This window comes from Dermochelys coriacea, chromosome 1 (assembly GCF_009764565.3).
Source record: "Dermochelys coriacea isolate rDerCor1 chromosome 1, rDerCor1.pri.v4, whole genome shotgun sequence".
NCBI lineage: Eukaryota > Metazoa > Chordata > Testudines > Dermochelyidae > Dermochelys > Dermochelys coriacea.
In genome coordinates this window covers 82525139-82545530 of record NC_050068.2, presented here as the reverse complement: position 1 = coordinate 82545530, position 20392 = coordinate 82525139, and the positions used below count along the sequence as shown (strand labels likewise).

The 20392-nt window shown below is 42.7% G+C and overlaps 1 protein-coding gene across 7 annotated transcripts in view; it reads left to right on the top strand.

Moving 5' to 3' along the window:
- RBM26 (RNA binding motif protein 26) overlaps nt 1-20392 on the top strand; it is a 112130-nt gene that overhangs the window by 47029 nt on the left and 44709 nt on the right. For all 7 annotated transcript variants that reach the window (XR_006277774.1, XR_006277773.1, XR_006277771.1 and 4 more), the window contains exons 13-16: nt 7286-7417; nt 10283-10354; nt 11747-11875; nt 18087-18161. Coding sequence is in view for 1 of the 7 variants with exons in the window: in XM_038393981.2 (XP_038249909.1) it covers nt 7286-7417; nt 10283-10354; nt 11747-11875; nt 18087-18161 (408 nt within the window). In the remaining 6 variants the exon portion in view is untranslated. The remainder of the gene's footprint in view (nt 1-7285; nt 7418-10282; nt 10355-11746; nt 11876-18086; nt 18162-20392) is intronic.

Here is a 20392-nt window from a genome sequence, read left to right as displayed (position 1 = left end):
TTATCCATTGCATCGCTTCTTATTTCTTTACAAAAAGAAAAGGAGTACTTGTGGCACCTTAGAGACTAACAAATTTATTAGAGCATAAGCTTTCGTGAGCTACAGCTCACTTCATCGGATGCATTTGGTGGAAAAAACAGAGGAGAGATTTATATACACACACACAGAGAACATGAAACAATGGGTTTATCATACACACTGTAAGGAGAGTGATCACTTAAGATAAGCCATCACCAACAGCAGGGGGGGGAAGGAGGAAAACCTTTCATGGTGACAAGCAGGTAGGCTAATTCCAGCAGTTAACAAGAATATCAGAGGAACAGTGGGGGGTGGGGTGGGAGGGAGAAATACCATGGGGAAATAGTTTTACTTTGTGTAATGACTCATCCATTCCCAGTCTCTATTCAAGCCTAAGTTAATTGTATCCAGTTTGCAAATTAATTCCAATTCAGCAGTCTCTCGTTGGAGTCTGTTTTTGAAGCTTTTTTGTTGAAGTATAGCCACTCTTAGGTCTGTGATCGAGTGACCAGAGAGATTGAAGTGTTCTCCAACTGGTTTTTGAATGTTATAATTCTTGACGTCTGATTTGTGTCCATTCATTCTTTTACGTAGAGACTGTCCAGTTTGGCCAATGTACATGGCAGAGGGGCATTGCTGGCACATGATGGCATATATCACATTGGTAGATGCACAGGTGAACGAGCCTCTGATGGTGTGGCTGATGTGATTAGGCCCTATGATGGTATCCCCTGAATAGATATGTGGACAGAGTTGGCAACGGGCTTTGTTGCAAGGATAGGTTCCTGGGTTAGTGGTTCTGTTGTGTGGTGTGTGGTTGCTGGTGAGTATTTGCTTCAGATTGGGGGGCTGTCTGTAAGCAAGGACTGGTCTGTCTCCCAAGATCTGAGAGAGCGATGGCTCGTCCTTCAGGATAGGTTGTAGATCCTTGATGATGCGTTGGAGGGGTTTTAGTTGGGGGCTGAAGGTGATGGCTAGTGGCGTTCTGTTGTTTTCTTTGTTGGGCCTGTCCTGTAGTAGGTGACTTCTGGGTACTCTTCTGGCTCTGTCAATCTGTTTCTTCACTTCAGCAGGTGGGTACTGTAGTTGTAGGAATGCATGATAGAGATCTTGTAGGTGTTTGTCTCTGTCTGAGGGGTTGGAGCAAATGCGGTTATATCGTAGCGCTTGGCTGTAGACAATGGATCGAGTGGTATGATCTGGATGAAAGCTAGAGGCATGTAGGTAGGAATAGCGGTCAGTAGGTTTCCGATATAGGGTGGTGTTTATGTGACCATCGCTTATTAGCACCGTAGTGTCCAGGAAGTGGATCTCTTGTGTGGACTGGTCCAGGCTGAGGTTGATGGTGGGATGGAAATTGTTGAAATCATGGTGGAATTCCTCAAGAGCTTCTTTTCCATGGGTCCAGATGATGAAGATGTCATCAATGTAGCGCAAGTAGAGTAGGGGCATTAGGGAACGAGAGCTGAGGAAGCGTTGTTCTAAGTCAGCCATAAAAATGTTGGCATACTGTGGGGCCATGCGGGTACCCATCGCAGTGCCGCTGATTTGAAGGTATACATTGTCACCAAATGTGAAATAGTTATGGGTCAGGACAAAGTCACAAAGTTCTGCCACCAGGTTAGCCGTGACAGTATCGGGGATACTGTTCCTGACGGCTTGTAGTCCATCTTTGTGTGGAATGTTGGTGTAGAGGGCTTCTACATCCATAGTGGCTAGGATGGTGTTTTTAGGAAGATCACCAATGGACTGTAGTTTCCTCAGGAAATCGGTGGTGTCTCGAAGATAGCTGGGAGTGCTGGTAACGAAGGGCCTGAGGAGGGAGTCTACATAGCCAGACAATCCTGCTGTCAGGGTGCCAATGCCTGAGATGATGGGGCGTCCAGGATTTCCAGGTTTATGGATCTTGGGTAGCAGATAGAATACCCCAGGTCCTGGCTCCAGGGGTGTGTCTGTGCGGATTTGTTCTTGTGCTTTTTCAGGGAGTTTCTTGAGCAAATGCTGTAGTTTCTTTTGGTAACTCTCAGTGGGATCAGAGGGTAATGGCTTGTAGAAAGTGGTGTTGGAGAGCTGCCTAGTAGCCTCTTGTTCATACTCTGACCTATTCATGATGACGACAGCACCTCCTTTGTCAGCCTTTTTGATTATGATGTCAGAGTTGTTTCTGAGGCTGTGGATGGCACTGTGTTCTGCATGGCTGAGGTTATGGGGTAAGCGATGCTGCTTTTCCACAATTTCAGCTCGTGCACGTCGGCGGAAGCAGTCTATGTAGAAATCCAGGCTGCTGTTTCGACCTTCAGGAGGAGTCCACCTAGAATCCTTCTTTTTGTAGTGTTGGCAGGAAGGTCTCTGTGGGTTAATATGTTGGTCAGAGGTGTGTTGGAAATATTCCTTGAGTCTGAGACGTCGAAAATAGGATTCTAGGTCACCACAGAACTGTATCATGTTCGTGGGGGTGGAGGGGCAAAAGGAGAGGCCCCGAGATAGGACAGATTCTTCTTCTGGGCTAAGAGTATAGTTGGATAGATTAACAATATTGCTGGGTGGGTTACGGGAACCATTGTTGTGGCCCCTTGTGGCATATAGTAGTTTAGATAGCTTAGTGTCCTTTTTCTTTTGTAGAGAATCAAAGTGTGTTTTGTAAATGGCTTGTCTAGTTTTTATAAAGTCCAGCCACGAGGAAGTTTGTGTGGAAGGTTGGTTCTTTTATCCTCTACAGCAAACAGGGAAAGATTAAGAATGAGCTCTCAAAACTGGATACTCTCATAAAGAGTACTCTCACCTTCAGCCCCCATCTAAAACCTCTCCAACGCATCATCAAGGATCTACAACCTATCCTGAAGGACGAGCCATCGCTCTCTCAGATCTTGGGAGACAGACCAGTCCTTGCTTACAGACAGCCCCCCAATCTGAAGCAAATACTCACCAGCAACCACACACCACACAACAGAACCACTAACCCAGGAACCTATCCTTGCAACAAAGCCCGTTGCCAACTCTGTCCACATATCTATTCAGGGGATACCATCATAGGGCCTAATCACATCAGCCACACCATCAGAGGCTCGTTCACCTGTGCATCTACCAATGTGATATATGCCATCATGTGCCAGCAATGCCCCTCTGCCATGTACATTGGCCAAACTGGACAGTCTCTACGTAAAAGAATGAATGGACACAAATCAGACGTCAAGAATTATAACATTCAAAAACCAGTTGGAGAACACTTCAATCTCTCTGGTCACTCGATCACAGACCTAAGAGTGGCTATACTTCAACAAAAAAGCTTCAAAAACAGACTCCAACGAGAGACTGCTGAATTGGAATTAATTTGCAAACTGGATACAATTAACTTAGGCTTGAATAGAGACTGGGAATGGATGAGTCATTACACAAAGTAAAACTATTTCCCCATGGTATTTCTCCCTCCCACCCCACCCCCCACTGTTCCTCTGATATTCTTGTTAACTGCTGGAATTAGCCTACCTGCTTGTCACCATGAAAGGTTTTCCTCCTTCCCCCCCCTGCTGTTGGTGATGGCTTATCTTAAGTGATCACTCTCCTTACAGTGTGTATGATAAACCCATTGTTTCATGTTCTCTGTGTGTGTGTATATAAATCTCTCCTCTGTTTTTTCCACCAAATGCATCCGATGAAGTGAGCTGTAGCTCACGAAAGCTTATGCTCTAATAAATTTGTTAGTCTCTAAGGTGCCACAAGTACTCCTTTTCTTTTTGCGAATACAGACTAACACGGCTGCTACTCTGAAACCTATTTCTTTACATTCTACCTCATCGTTGATATACAATGCTACTCCACAAACTTTGCCTTTATTTCTATCTTTCCTAAACAGCACATACCCTTCAATACCTGTAGTCCAGTCATGACTACTATTCCACCATGTTTCTGTTACCCCTATAATATCTGGTTTCACTTCCTGCACCAGTAGCTCTAGTTCCTCCATTTTGTTACCTAGGCTCCTCACATTGGTGTACAAACATCTTAATTTTTGCTGTTTGGCCTCACTCACATTTTGTACCCTATTAGGCACAGTCATTCTACAGCCAGTATAACCTATTAGACTAGTATCCACACCGCCCTCGCTCCTTATATACATTCTCCTACCCACGGCTGTATCCTTTCTTACTTCGTCTTCTTCCCTCTCAATGCTAAAATCTGGCGTGGAGATTTCCTGGACATCTCCCAACCATCTCCCCCTAATTCCTAGTTTAAAGCTCTCTTTATCAGTTGTGCCAGCCTCGATCCTAGAAGTCTATTTCCTTCCCTACTCAGATGAAGTCCATCCCGAGAGAACTGTACTCTGTCCGTGAATGCCTCCCAGTGGTCATACATTCCAAAGCCCTCCTTATAGCACCACTGCCTAAGCCATCTGTTGACAGTCATCATCTTGTCACACCTTTGTTGCCCTTCTCTAGGAACAGGAAGGATCCCGATAAAGATCATCTGAGCCTCAATTTCCTTAAGCGTCTTCCCCAGCCTAGCATAGTCTCCCTTAATACTTTCCAGCGAGAATCTAGCTGTATCATTTGTTCCCACATGAAGGATAATTAGGGGATTCTTTCCTGCTCCCTTTAGGAGCCTTTTCAACCTCAGGTCTACATCCCGTATCTTAGCACCCGGAAGACAGCACACCCTTCTAATCTCTGGATCCGCTCCAGTTACAGGCCTGTCTATTCTTCTCAATAAAGAGTCCCCGATCACATAGACCTGCCTTTCCCTAGTGACAGTGCTATTCTCCAGTCTCTCCCCTGTTCCCTCTGGCTGCAAGTTCTTTCCATTCCTGTTTTCCCTTATAATCCTCTTCAACCCATCCTGTATCCTCCTGGGGCTCATATTTGGTGTAGTCTCCCTTGACTCTTCCGCTTTTCCTATAGGACTAGCCTCTCTTCTCTTCTTCCTTACCCTTCCACCTTCAACAAGTACCTGCTGAGCCCCTTCTTCATTTTCCGACTCTGCAAACCTGTTCCTAAGCTCTATTTCTCCTTCACTAGCCCGTCTTTTTCTCTGCCTGGTTCTTTTAGTCGCATGTTTCCACTGACCACTTTCCTCACCCAGTCTCCTCTCAAAATTCCCCAGCCCTGCTTCCATCTGTGAGTCTGAGCTTTTCCCTTCAGATACCTCATATCTTTGCTCCATCTGCTGCTCAAACCCCTTCCTAAACTCAACGAGACTTTCCACCTGCGTCTCCAAACCTCGGATCTTTTCCTCCATCAGCTCTATCAGACGGCATTTCATGCAGAAAAAACTCTTACTGGTTCCCCCCTCCAGGATCATGTACATACAACAGCTTCCACATCCAGTCATCCTCAATGTGTCTTCCACTACAGGAGTCACTCCCACAGCTGCCTCCGTATCTGTCATCGCCTTCCCACCTAAGTCCTGTTAATCTGGGAAACACAAGTCACACCAAAAAGACCACCCACCCCAGCAAAAGCAAACCCCAAACAAGCACCACAATCCAAACTCCCCTTGCAAACTCCCACTCAACCTCCCCTGTTTACAGCTCTGTTTGCTGGCTCCTGTGACATTGCAGCTATCTGTGCCGCTGCCTGATGGGCTGGCTACCTTTATAGGACCTCTAGTCAGAAGCCCCGCCCCCTAAGCAGGGCTCAGCTGCTCTCCCAGCACAAAGCCCTACCCCCTAATCAGGGCTCACCTGCTCTCCCAGCACAAAGCCCCTACACACACAAATACTAAAAATACAAAACCAAGTACAACTACCTTCTCCTCCAACAGAACTCCCACTCGAACTCCCCTGTTTACAGCTGTGTTTGCTAGCTCCTGTGCCACTGCAGCTGTTTTCATTAGTGCTCTGCTAAATAATTATCAAATGCCTGTGAGCATGCTCAGAAACATTTTTCAGTCTTATACAACTTGAATTTTTTTTTTTTTTGCCAAACCAAGCAGAGATAGTTAGGAATGGTGATCATCATGTGTTTCAAAGACCAGCTCATTGTGCTGCAGGCTAGTTCAAAAAAGTCCTAGTAGACTTGCTCTTGCAAGGGGAAGATTTTCCCCACCTTTTATCCTTGTATAATCTTACAGCTGAGGGATGAAAATTGGTGTATAAATACCAAGTCATTATCAAAACTGCAGAGATCTGTCATTGTAGGTGTGTTTTCCCTGTCTTTTAGCAAATAAACAATTGAAGTAGAAGAGGATAATCTAACTTCATGAGAGGCACAGAAGTATGGCTCTTACTATTTTTTCAATGTCACTTGCCAGTTTTAACAGATCAAAATTAAGAAAATTGTATCCAAAATGATTAGTGGTGAATAGAAATGCATCCATTAACAGAGAAATAAACCCTAAAAACAGCAGAAAGGACAGGACTCCACACTTCAGGCAGTGGGCAGGGACATCATCCTTCAGTGTGAATAGCTCTGAGATACATTGAAATAAAATATTCTTAAATATAGAATAAAAGTGCATACATTATCTCAAGCATGTATATTAAAAGAAAAATATCTTTATAAAATCAGCACACTTCATGGAGAACAGTTTGAAAAAAGTGCACAGGGACTCCTTGAAGGAGACACCCCACCCTAGTGACTTCTAGTAACAAATATCCCAAACTGCCGGGGATGACTAGATGGGGAGGGCTCTGAGTTGCTACAGTGAACTCTCTTCCAGGTATGTGTCTGATGGATCTTGCCGACATGCTCAAGATCGAACAATCTAACTGAATGCCATATTTGCAGTTTGGAAACCATTTTTCCCCAGGTCAGATTGGCAGAGCCCCTGCGGGGTTTTCACCTTCCTTTGCAGCATGGGGCCCGGGTCATTTGCTAGTTTAACCTAGAGTAAATGGTAAATTCTTGGTCTCCAAATCATGATTTGAGGACTTCAGTAACTCAGCCAGAGGTTATTGATCTATAATAGGAGAGGGTGGGTGAGGTTCTGTGGCCTATGATGGGAAGGTTAGACTAGATGATCACGATAGTTCCTTCTGGGCATTAAAGTCTATGAGTCTGAGGTATATAGGTATCCGTGAATATGAATTTATGCACAAAAATCCCTCCAGTGAAAAGTCCAATTACTGTAAATACTATGCAGTTACTCAATGAAGGTGCTTCTTTTGGTAGCAAGGGTAAAATTTTATAATGGTAGAAAGGAAATACTATAAATTTAAAAGGCAACAGTAGCAGCTTCATTGTACCTTTATTGGTCTACATAGGCAGCAATCCCCTGTTGTTAGTATGTTACTGTGCTTTGATTTAGAAATTTTTTTTTTCTTCTTTTGAAGGTAATACAGCCTTTAGTTCAGCAACCCAGTTTACCAGTAGTGAAGCAGTCGGTCAAAGAGCGATTAGGTCCTGTACCTGCAAGTAATATTGAGCCCGCAGAGGCTCAGAGTGCCAGTACAGAAGTTGCTCAGGTATGTATAGCTTGCCTAGAGACATGTCTGTGATAAGTAATTAAAATAATACCTTTCCTCATGATATGTTTGTAATGTTTTCATAGCTCAAAAATGTATGCATAGAGATAATGTAGTTGTAGAGGACACCATATACAAATGTTCATTTATCACATGAATGTATCTATTTTTGTATGAGTAACATTTCTGGAGAGTCTTTCTAAATCTAATTATATTTGGCTAGTTCTCTTGTTTGGGTTTGCAACACTGCAGAGGATTATCTCCTACTTTTTTCAATGAAATTTTCTTGAAAACTTGAAAACATTTCTGTCCATGTTATATCTTTAATAAAGAAACTACTTTTTTCAGCATTTTGAAATCAGCTTTTATTTTTTGATAACCTAGCTATCTCTCTTGCATCACCCTGAGTTGCGACATAGTGGTTGGTGTGGCAGTGCCTCTGAACTCATTTTAAAGACCAATTTTTAGATGCTGAATACCTAATTTTTTTTCCACCAAAAGCATCCGATGAAGTGAGCTGTAGCTCACGAAAGCTTATGCTCAAATAAATTTATTAGTCTCTAAGATGCCACAAGTACTCCTTTTCTTTTTTGCGAATACAGACTAACACGGCTGCTACTCTGAAAACTAATTTTTGTTGTTTGTTGCTATGTTGGATAGAGTAAATCTTGTCACAGTTCTGGGGAATGGATTAAATTTGTTGAGCTGTTTCTACCTTCCCATTGCTAAAGCACTCAGGCACATCATGAAAAATAATCTTTCACAGAATAATAAAACAGTAGTATAAAGATTTCACAACAGAAAAATTTGCATATTATCAGGAAAAAATAAAACCTCTATTAAAATAGGTTAACCAAAAGCTTGACCAAATAAAGCTTTCACCTTTAAATTTCTAATGTATTGGAGCAAACATAGGTCATACAATTGATATCCTTTTATTTTGTTGCATATAATCCTGTTCTGATTGTACAAGTATTTTCTTAATATTTGCATTAAATTGTGAAACAGCTAGTACTTGCACAGTGTAGCATTTGTTAAGAATTATCACTTTAAATACTTTTGCTTCAATATTCACTCATTTATTTTAGGTAGCAAAGTATGTGATAGAAATCAAGATAAATAGGAAACCAAATTTACTTGTCCAATTCATCTCCTAAATGTCAGTCCACTATAGTAAAAGCTGTGGAAACTATTGAGTCCACTTTCTTGGAATTCGCTGTGCTTTCATAGAGCCCCGTTGACTTGCAGGGTTGGACCCAAACTGTCTGCATGAGCAAAATTTTAAACACATTAGTAAGGCCATGTCTGCACTCTACAAGTGCTGCAGTGCTGCAGCAATGCTGATATAGTGTAGACACTTCAAGCATCGATGGAAGGGGTTTTTCCATCAATGTAGTTAATTCACCTCTCTGAGATGGGGTAGCTTCGTTGACGGAGGAGTTGTCGTCGACCTAGCTGCGTCTACTGTGTGGGTTAAGTTGACCGTACTGTGTTGCACAGGACATAAAATTTTTCACAGTCCTGAGCGACATAGTTAACCTGATCAAACTTTCAAGTGTGGAGCAGGTCTAGGACAGCTGCTTTCTCATAAAATAAGAGAACATATATTCTCTAGCATGTATTCTCATTTTGTACCAAATAAATGGGAAAACTAATACCGGTGCAGGATGGGTCATCTTGGATGGGTCACCTATTGGAAAAGGATGGGTCATCTTAATGTAAGATCTTTGTCCCCTGACTTGAGTGCTAATGCAGAATATTCTTGGAGGAGTTAGAGCTTTCCTACTGAAGATGGGCTATTAGTGTTGCCAACTTTCTTCAGTAACCATAATCTTTGGTTTTAACTGTCTCCTCCTTCTGAAGTCACATACTTAGATTCTTGATGATGATGATGGTTGTCAGTAATTGCTCCTGTTGAACCTGCATTGAAAATGGTCTGAGGTGCTATCCTGCGGTTGGTTTTGTCGTGTCTACCTTCACAGGTAGACTGTTTGGAGCACTGTTTTAGAGGACTAGTCATTAACAGGTGGAAGACAGAGGTTAGATTCTAGTTCATATGGTGCTTAACTTGTCTGCAGAAGCAGTTAGAATCTTCACCTGCCAAAAATCAACAGATCTAATTGATGTTTCAGGCTTTTGACAATCAGTATCACTTCCAGCTCACCAGCAGCATTGCGAACAGATGGTCAGCTTGTGGTTTGGAAATGTTTCCAAGAATTTTACCTAACTCCTTAATACAAGGAGGCAAAGCACCATAGTACACACTATGATTCCTGAAAGATTTCAAGATTAATCTCTACCTTTAAATACTTTTCAAGTATTGGATCATGTCTATAAGTAGACATTTTCAGCATCGGACAATTACTTTATCCGAAAACCTTAGTTTAGAATTCAAAAAATGCGGAAGACCTGAAAGCGCCTCTTTGCAATTGATATCTGGAAACTGCAGCTTATAATGTTCTAACTTGAGCAGGATTTCCTTTTAAATTGTGATTTATTTGTAAGTGCCTACAGAGATACTCCTTGGTCTGCTAGTGTGAAACATACTTTTTCCAAAATAAGGCCCTTTGATGCTACAGTTGGATGCGTTTGGGCAGATCCTTGTGTCACGTCAGTTCATTTTGGAATCAGTGCCTATCTTACCAGACAGTTATTATATTCAAGCATCTGATACCATTTTACCTGGGTTGTTGCACTTAAAATCTGATAATTTTTAGATCTTAAAAAAAAATCCTCCAGACTTTGCTGAACCCTTTTATTATAGTCTGCATTCAGCATTGTACAGTTAAAACTTTAGTACTTAGCTATAGTCTTATACAATTACACAGGGTTAGAAAAGAAATAATTTTTTCTTCTTATTATTAGAATGTGACTAAATTATCTGTGAAAGATAGACTGGGTTTTGTATCAAAACTGCCTGCTCCAGCAACAGAGAAGGTAAGAAAATGCATGTCTGATTATTCCTTCTACTCACATTTGTGTATCAGCTGTATCCTTGATACCAAATTAATTTTGTTTGAACTTTATCCTTACCATAAATACCTAATAGAAACACAATTAACCAGGGCTTTGGAGTTGTGCTCCAGCTCCAGGCAAAAATCTGCAGGTCCACTGCTCTGGAGCTGCTCCGCTCCGAAGCCCTGCAATTAACTGCCAAAAGTAGTCTCGGAGAAAGTATACAGCAAGTATACTTTGCTTAATGAATGGTTAAATTGCAATGGGAATAAAATGCAATGGGGAATGTACTAATGTTTCACATTTTGAACTTCAGATATTGGGTTGTATGCTTTCTACTACCAAAAATTTGTCTGAACTACTTCTAGAATATCTATTCTAAAGCCTAAATTGTTAGCACACTACTTGGTTGAACTTAAATTGCAAAATACATTTTTAAGTAATATTTAAGTAGTTTAGTTGGTCTCCTTTATTGTTAAATGGCTGTTGATTAATCTTTGTTTCTGTGTGTTATGGCAGTAGTAGCCAGAAACTTCAGGAGATAAGCCTGGATTTAAGGCAAATATGAGCATTTTTTTCCTTTCGTTGGTTTCCTGCTGTTTATGAAGCAGACTGTGCTGAAGGCATTTGTAGAAGTACAGTTTGGAGGAGTGGAATTTTTTATAACTAGTTAAAACAGCATTTCAACTCATCTCTAATTGGCCCACTAAGGCACTTCTTATGGGCTTTCACAATTGACATTGATGATAACGCTTTGATTTTTTTTCTACTCTCAACACATCCACTCTAGAAAATACTCTTCTAGTGGAAGGAGTAGAGGTAATAGTAGAATAAAGTTGTAATGCCCTTTTTGTGATACATTGCAGGTGTAAATCCCTCTTTTATTTGTAGCTGACCTTCTAATTCATTTCTTTCTGCTGTTTCCTTCCTGTCACTTTTTTCTCTTGGTATCATTTTTTATGGAGTACATGGCTGACCAGTGGTCTCACCAGCAATCTGTATGCAGCTTTGAATTTTAACTTTTTCTCCCAAGTTATATTGAAGCTGTTTAAATGCCCTTTATATAAATGCAGTGGCTTCCTAATGAGGCAAGTAAGGTCATACCTGCATTTTTGTGGTATTTATTTAAACATGGGTGTGACAATTCCAAAGTAGCCTAACTGGCTAAAGCAGATAGTTGATGTAATGCTGCATTTTTATTTATCATTTAACTCCAAGCTACTCCAAACATGTTTGTTACTTTAATTTTGATATGGTAATGAATTATAATCAAAGGAGGCAAAAAGTGTCTATATTGTGGAAAAGCCAATGCATTTTGAAGCACTCTTGTTTAAAAAAGTCTAACTGACATAATAAAATGATTTCCTCCTATAGGTATTGTCCACGTCTACTGGCTTGACTAAAACTGTATACAATCCTGCTGCTTTGAAGGCAGCACAGAAATCTTTGTCTGTTGTTTCCACTTCCATTCTAGACTCTAATGAAGCACAGAAGAAAAAACAGGTAAAGTAAATATGCTTCTTTATAAAATGGGTACATTGAGGAGTTCTGTATTTGATAGAGAGAGTGTCAACATATTTCCTCAGAACAGCATAGATAGAACAAGTTAATCAAATTACCTTCACTAATAATAGTGTAGTTGGTGTTGAAAGGACAAAAAAATGCTTTCAGCATTTGGTCCCATTGTTTACTTTTTTCAGTATATTTTCTAGCAGTATAAGTATATGGTAGACTTAAGATCCTATAGGAATTCAAAATCTGAAGCATCTTTCATGGAAATAGAATCTCCAGTTTGAGACATAAATTGGGAGATAAACTTTGAGAAGGGAGTACAGAACAACCCTAACTTTATCTTCCAAACCATTAAGAACTCACCTGTGTTTTTGCATTCTGGATTCTTAGTGACCAAGTATATTCTCAACTGAAAACTGTCCTGCTGTTCATTCTACAGTTTCTTAACTGCACTTCATTCATCCAGAATCTTTTTTATTTTTAAATCAAATTGAATTTTGAAGTCCTTATAATTTTACTTTGAGATTACATAAAATAAAGCAAAAAAAGCATGCTAATCTCTAATGGGTCAGACCATCTCAGCTAAAGTTAGGCTTAAAAAAACGCTTTAGGTTCCTGTAGTTAACTTTCCTAATTTATGTCAACTAAATATAGAATAAATGTTGTTTTTCAAGTGGTTGCTCATGTCCATTCAACTTAGATGGAGGAGAGCATAACTGCGGCCAGGGCGATGCTCCAGGCAGCATTGGATGCGGCAGACGCTGCCGCCCGAACCATGGCTTTGGCCGTTGCTATGCGCCGGACATCCTGGCTGCTCCTCTTCGGCTTATCCCCGGAGGCTCAACAGTCGATGCAAGACCTTCCCTGCGATGGGCAAGCCCTGTTTGCAGAACAGACGGACAATAAGCTCCATGGCCTCAAGGACTCCCGCACAACTCTTAAAATGGGCCTGTGTGTTCCTGACCCTGCCTACATGCAGTTCAAGCCACAGCAGCATCAGGGCCAGGGAAGCCACCCTCGCCAGGAGCCTCCCCAAAAGAAATCCAGAGGCTACAAGCGGCTGCCTAGCCACCAGCCTTCGCAGGTTTCTCAGCCGAGCTCTACTTGCAATAAGCAGGCGGACAAGTGCCCATTTTGAGGGTACGCCCAAGGGTGACTTACCAGACTGTTCCAGGATCCTTCCTCTCCTATTTTTGCCAGTTGCCTTTCTCCTTTCCTCCCTGCGTGGGCATCTATAACATCAGACTGATGGGTTCTCAGTACGGTGGTGCGGGGTTATACCCTTCAGTTGCTTTCTACTCCTCCTTCCCACCCCCTCTCCCTGCCCCTCTTCAGGGACCCTTCTCACGAGTGTCTCCTCGTGCAGGAGGTAGAGGGGTTACTGCAGCTAGGTTTGGTGGAGGTCGTTCCTCCAGAGTACGGGAACAAGGGGTTCTGTTCCTGCTACTTTTACAACCTATCCTGGACCTGCAAGACTTGAACCCGCTTCCTAGCGAAGCTGAAGTTCCACATGGTCTCCTGGCCTCCATGGATCCGGGAGACTGATACGCTGAGCTGGATCTGAAAGATGCGTACTCTCACATTGCCATCTTCAAGGGACACAGATGCTTCTTCCGGTTTGCTGTAGGTCCAAATCACTATCAATTTGCTATCCTCCCGTTTGGCCTAGCGACAGCACTGCAGATATTTATCAAGTGCATGTCGGTGGTGGCTGCTTACCTCAGACGTTGTAGTGTCCAGAGCTACCCGAACCTCGATGACTGCTAGTCAAAGGCAGCTCCAGGTCCAAAGAGATGTTGCGATGCTGTTAGCCACTTGCAGTTGCTTCGACCTGTTGGTAAACAACAACAAAAATCCACATTAGTTCTGGTACAGAGGATAGAGTTCATCGGAGCGGTGCTCGACTCGACCCGCACCTGCTGCTGGAGAGATTCAGGGTATTGACGGACCTTGTCGCGGAAGTCTCAGTGTTTGCCCTGACCACGTCCGGGATTTGCCTGCGCCTACTAGGCAGCATGTACATATGTGGTGCGCCATGCTAAGCTCCGGATGTTACCATCTCCACAACAGTACTTGCCTCATTGCGACGGTGGACCAACCCCAGGAAAGTCCTGGAAGGAGTTCCCTTCGTCTGCACTCAGTCGAGTTGGTTTCGGACACCTTGGACCTCGTCTGGGGGGCGGGGGGAGAGGGCATCTCAGCAGGGTCCCCAGAGGAAATGACGATACACATAAACGTCAAAGAGCTCAGGGCGGTGCGCAGTCTTCCTACCTCACCTGTCAGGCAGAGTGGGTCAGAGTCTTGACAGACAACAGAGTCTCCAATGTTTTCCATCAGTGGTTCCCCAACTTGTTCTGCCGCTTGTGCAGGGAAAGTCCCTGGTGGGCTGGGCCAGTTTGTTTACCTTCCATGTCCACAGGTTCGGCCGATCATGGTTCCCAGTGGCCGCGGCTTGCTGCTCCAGGCCAGTGGGAGCCGCGATTGGCCAAATCTGTGGACGTGGCTGGTAAACAAACCGGCCGTCCCGCCAGGGGCTTTCCCCGCACAAGTGGCGGAACAAGTTTGGGAACCACTGTTCTACATCAACAGACAAGGGGGAGCGTGATCCACTGCCTTCTGCCAAGAGGCACTCCATCTCTGGGACTTGTGCATCGACCACGGAATCTACCTAGAAGCATGTCACCTTCTGGATGCCAAGAACACGCTAGCAGATCACCTGAGCAGGGACTTCTCCTCTCACCACGAGTGGGTGCTCCACCCAGAGGTAGCCAGCACGATCTTCCAGAGGTAGAGAACTCCCCAGGTGGATTTGTTTGCCACTAGCAGAATAGGAGTGCCACAGGTTTTGCTCCAGACGGGGACTGGGCAAGGACTCCCTCTCTGACGCCTTCCTTCTGCCGAGGGCAGGAAGCCTGATGTATGCGTTCCCTCCAATTCCACTTATCAGAAAGGTCCTAGCGAAAATCAAGAGAGACAAGGCTCAGATTATCATGATCGCTCCGGCATGGCCTTGCCAGCACTGGTTCTGGATGCTATCGAGCCTGGCAGCGATCCCGCCGTGGCCCCTACCAAATCGACTGGACCTGCTGTCACAGGATCATGGTAGACTGTTGCACTCCAACCTTATGTCCCTCCACCTCACGGCATGGGTGTTGCGTGGCTGAATCCTGAGGAACGGGCCTGTTCAGAAGGGGTCCAGAAGATCATCCTCGAGAGTAGGAAGCCCTCAATTAAATAGACTTACCTGGCAAAGTGGACGAGGTTCTCCCGCTGGGCAGCAGAACGGGGCATCTCCCCTTTGCATTCTTAGATGCAGTCAATCTTAGACAACCTGTTTCATTTGAGGAACCAGGGCCTGACACACTCCTCTGTCAAGGTCCATCTGGCAGCCATTTCCGCCTTTTATCTGCCAATCCAGGGTCAGACAGTGTTCTCCCATGACATGACAGTCCGATTCCTCAGAGGTCTTGAGAGACTTTTTCCACAAGTTTGGTCCCCAGTCCCTCAGTGGGATCTCACTTGGTTTTGTCCAGGCTCATAGGCCTGTCCTTTGAGCCTTTGGTCTCGTGCTCCCTGTCTCACCTATTGGCGAGGCGAGTCTCTGAGCTGCGAGCCTTGACCTCAGAGCTGCCTTACACAGTCTTCTATAAGAACAAGGTTCAGCTCTGGCCCAACATGACCTTCCTTCCCAAGGTGGTGTCTACTTTCCACATGAGTCAGGACATCTTCCTTTCAGTCTTCTGCCCCAAGCCCCATGAAATTAGTGAAGAGAGGCTCTTTCACGCTTTGGACGTTAGAAGAGCCCTGGCTTTCTACCTAGATTGGACAAAGCCTTTCCGTAAGTCGACTCAGCTTTTCATCTCTACAGCTGATAGGATGAAGGGCTTCCTGGTGTCCACACAGGATCACCTCTTGCATTCGGACTTGTTATGAGTTGGCGGGAGTCCCTGTGCTGCCAGTCGTCATATCCCACTTGACCAGAACGCAGGCATCCTCAGCAGCCTTCCTGGCACAGGATATCTGTCACACCACAACGTGGTCTTTGGTGCACACATTCACAGCCTGTTATGCCATCATTCAGCAGCCCAGAGACGACCCTGGGTTTGGCAGAGCTGTGTTGCAATCTACACGTCTGTGAACTACCTACCTACCTCTACGGAGTACTGCTTGGAGATCACCTAAATTGAACGGACATGAGCAAGTATTCGAAGAAAAAACATTTACATTTTTCCATAACTGGTGTTCTTTGAGATTTGTTGCTCATGTCCATTCTACAACCCACCCTCCTTCCCCACTGTCGGAATTTCCGGCAAGAAGGAATTGAGGGTGGGGGAGCTCACGGTGCCCTACATACCACAGCATGTGTGCACCACTCCAGGGAGTGCCAGAGCTTGTCCCCTATGGATACTACTGAGGGGAAAAAACTTCCAACACTGGTGCATGTGGTGTGTGTGAGTGCGCATGCGCACACGCACACCTAAGTTGAATGAACATGAGCTACACATCTTGAAGAACGTCAGTTACAGAAAAAGGTAACTGTCTTTTTTCAGTTCATAACAAATGAGTTGAATCCATCCAATTTAGGTTCATAAAAAAGTGTTGAGGATGACATAACTTCTGTATAGAGGGTTTAAGGAATAGACACTAAATATAGAGATCTTCAAATTTAACACATTCACCTTTGTAACTGCATGTCACCTGTAATATGGGGTCAGATTTTCAAGTTGTCTCTGATATGGGGTCTCCAACATTATACAGCTATAACCTGACTTTTCAGAAGACCTGAGCACCTGTAGCTTCCAGTGACTTCAGACTTATTCAATAAGTCTTAAAGATAAAGAGAAACAACAAATTTTGCCGTCTTGCTGGTTCACTTTTTCTGCTGCTCTTTGCTGTCTGAAGAGATGGGTATTTATTATAATACAATACCTGTGAGAAATTCATGGCTCATTGGGACTGATGTCAAATGTAACTCCCCTCTTCTCCTCCTCCTCCTCCTCCTGTCTTCCTTGTAGTTTTTCCCATCTCCCTTTCCTTTCCACATTCCCCTGTGTTTATAATCCCTCTATGGACTGCAGCCACTGGAGAACAGGATCACATACTATAGCAAATAAGATTCTGAGCAAGCAGAAGTCAGGCTGGTGTTTGGGAGGAGAGAGACACAAACGTAGCTTAGTATTAATATTAGTATTTTGTAGCTGTCGACACATTTGCATTCTGTATAAGGTAATTCACCTTGCAGTCTGAATTCAACTGTTGGCTGACTTGGAAATGCTGAGCCAGAACTGCAGGCAGATTTTTATGTTCCTTCTCCTTCATCAACTATCAAAAAATTCCTTAGCTCTTCTTGAAAATGTGCTGAATCATGAGTTTCTGCTCCCATTCTGTGCCTGAGAGCAGGAAGTGATTGCTTTCTTTACAGCAGCTGCAGCAGAAGCTGAATAGAAGCTCTGGCATCTCTTCTGCTCCCTCCTCCAAGTACAGTATTTTAGAAATACAGTAATACAATTCTGAAATGGACAAATTTACATTTCATACTTCTATATTCATAAATATGTGGCAAGATTCCACTTTAAATATTGAAAGTTATGTTTCTTACAAGTTATACTAGCCAATCATAATAAGGTTACTTTCCGGGTAGCAAGTTTTTGGTGATGTTTTCTAAGTTTTTTTTAAAAACTTCCTATGAACTTCTGATTTTTGTGGCCTGAGACTGTACTATGAAATATGTCTAATTTATTGTAGGACTCAACATACGGTTGCTTCTAGGATACTTCCCTTACATGTCTGAACTCCTGCAATAAAACCATGGTTGCACTATAAAGAATACCAAAATTCCTCTGGTAATGTGGTGGTAAAATATTCTGCTTTTCACACTGGAATAGTGATATGTAAAATGGTTACCCTAGTCCTAGATAAGTGATAAAGATTGACGCTTTCCTGGCATCTATTTAACTAAGTCTGGTTATCAGATTTATCACTAACCCTGATGTTTGATACGCTAAGGATAGCTTTGAAACCCTCTTTTTGTACGTCAGGTGAGCCTATTTCTATTACTAGAATTTATTTTTGTCAGAATTTCTTTTTGTAATCACTTGCTACAGTAAGCAAACTAGTTTATTCAGTGACAGAATATTCTCTTGATGAATTCTTGATTCCAAAAATCTTAGGAACTTTCTGTAATTTTATTTTATGCCCCTAGGAAGCACTAAGACTTCAACAAGATGTGAGAAAGAAAAAACAGGAGATCTTAGAAAAGCACATTGAAACACAAAAGGTAAAGTATTTAGATGCTCCCTGATTGGAGCTTTCTGCAGAGATAATAAAAGTAACAGTTGACAGCATGAGTTGTAAAATCATTATAATAGTTCGTTGTAATCATAAATTGCAATTAATGGTATGTAAATATATAATACCTACCTTTTCGTGCTTTTCATCCATAAATCTCAATGCAAAAGAGGTCAGTATCACAAAGTGTTCTGACTGTTGGTTCTCATGCTTCCCTCATTAGACAGTGTGGGATTCTTTTATCTCTAAGATTTTTGTTAGTGGGGCCAGTGTTTGAGCTTCCCGTGTTTTCCCTATCATGCACTGCTGATCCCTCAATCCCTCGAGCCATCTAACCAATTCCTTCTTTACTGTGGTCAGCAAAGGAGCCACCTGTGGCTTCCACCTGTTGCAGCATCTGACCATCTTGCCAGCCTTGTTCTCTAGGTATCTTTTTCCGGCTGTCCTTCATTGCATTCAGCTCTGTAAAGAGAGAGGAAGAAATGCTATTGTGTTTTTATTGATGCTCTGGTTTGCTTGTTCTTGAAGTGCCAAGTCTGCCTTTTTTTTTTTGTCTCCAGAATTGTTTGGTATTTTGTTCCAGTTGCTCAGTATATTGGATTTCTGTATTGTGTATGCTAAGTTTTTCTTGTTGGCACTTCCATGTTTCTTAGTACCTTAGCGCATTTTTGTTGATACTCAAGTGCTCTGGCACTGCTCCTCAGCTCTTTGGCACATCTTTCTAATGATGTATTCTTTGTTCAAGAAGGATCATTTCCTCTGCTTCCTTTCTTCATCTTTGGAAATTTTAGGATAGTGATTCCAAGATATGTGCTTGGGGCAAAAAATTCTAATACAGTTTAACCTAATTGCTACATCTTTTACCTCATAATTGATCATGACATGCAAGGATGTCAGGTTTGCCTGGAAACTTCACCCAGAGCAGTCTACTTTTGTACGGGAGCCATCAAATACCCCAAATACTCATTGGAAACATAAATTCAGCCAGCACCTGGCTTGGAATGCTTTAAAATGAAAGCATGAGTTTAGTCATTTTTGCTGAGCCCGGGGACTTAGCCCTCCTGCGTCATTACACTTCCCCATGTGGTCGTTTTCCTTTGCTGTTGGGAAGGCTGAAAGGGAGTCTATTTGTAAACCGGGGGTATATCTTAAAAAAAAAAAAAAAAAAAAAAAAAAAAGCTATATTTACTGTAGACTAGACACTAGTGATCAAAGTTAAACTTGTTTTTATGTAAAATGGTTGTTTTCAAACACACAATCAGTAGATACAAACATGAGCTCTTGAGGTTAAAATTGAAGGTGTTAGAAACTGGCATGTTGATTATAGATAGAACCTTGATCTACAGGAAAACTGAGGTAATAGGATTATAAAATATAAACCTGACATTTACCAATGATTTGCATGGCACTACATAGAAACAGACTTAACTCTTGTCTTCAGTATGAAAGAAAGGTGTGTGCTTAACTTGAGTTAGCTAACTCAAGTTAAAATCCTGGTAAAAATCTAAGCAGTTTATAATTTTTACATAAGTTAGCAGGTTGAGTTAAATTAGTCTTCCCCAAAGTCTTTTACTGGACCTACTATCTCATTTGCAAACTACAAACTGTCTTGTCTTCACGAGGATTTTAACTTGAGTTAGATAACGCAAGTTAATAAAACACCTATTTTTGTACTAATGGCATGGCCAAAGACAGTTCCTTCCCGTAAGAGCTGTTGAGATGAGCAGTCAAGGCTGAATTCCCACTCTGTCACTCCGAGTGCAGAAGTGAGGGCCCGCAAGGATTCTAAAAATTAACACTGGCCACTCCAGGCTTGTATTACACTCCCAAGGTTACAGCTTTTCTCTGTCCTTAGCTTGGTAAACGCTGCCACCACCCAAATGCAAAAAAAACCCTTTGAACCTAGGAAGGAGCACCTGGGAATTCCTCCCTGTGGGGTACCCTCAAGCCCTTTCACCACCCCCTCCGGGGAAGAGCTGAGAAAGCCACAGCTAATTTCCTTTGTTTTCTACCAGCTAATCAAACAACATGCACAAACCTCTTAGAACACCAAAAATCCAATCCTGTTCTTAAAAAAAGGTAAATTTTATTAAAAACAAAAAGGAAAAGATTACGTCTGAAACTTAGGCTTTTTGCTAGATCTTAAAAGAAACAATTACACAATTTAATCACCCAAAACAGCTTTCTTGGGGGTTCAGCTTAAGGGTTACAAGCAAACAA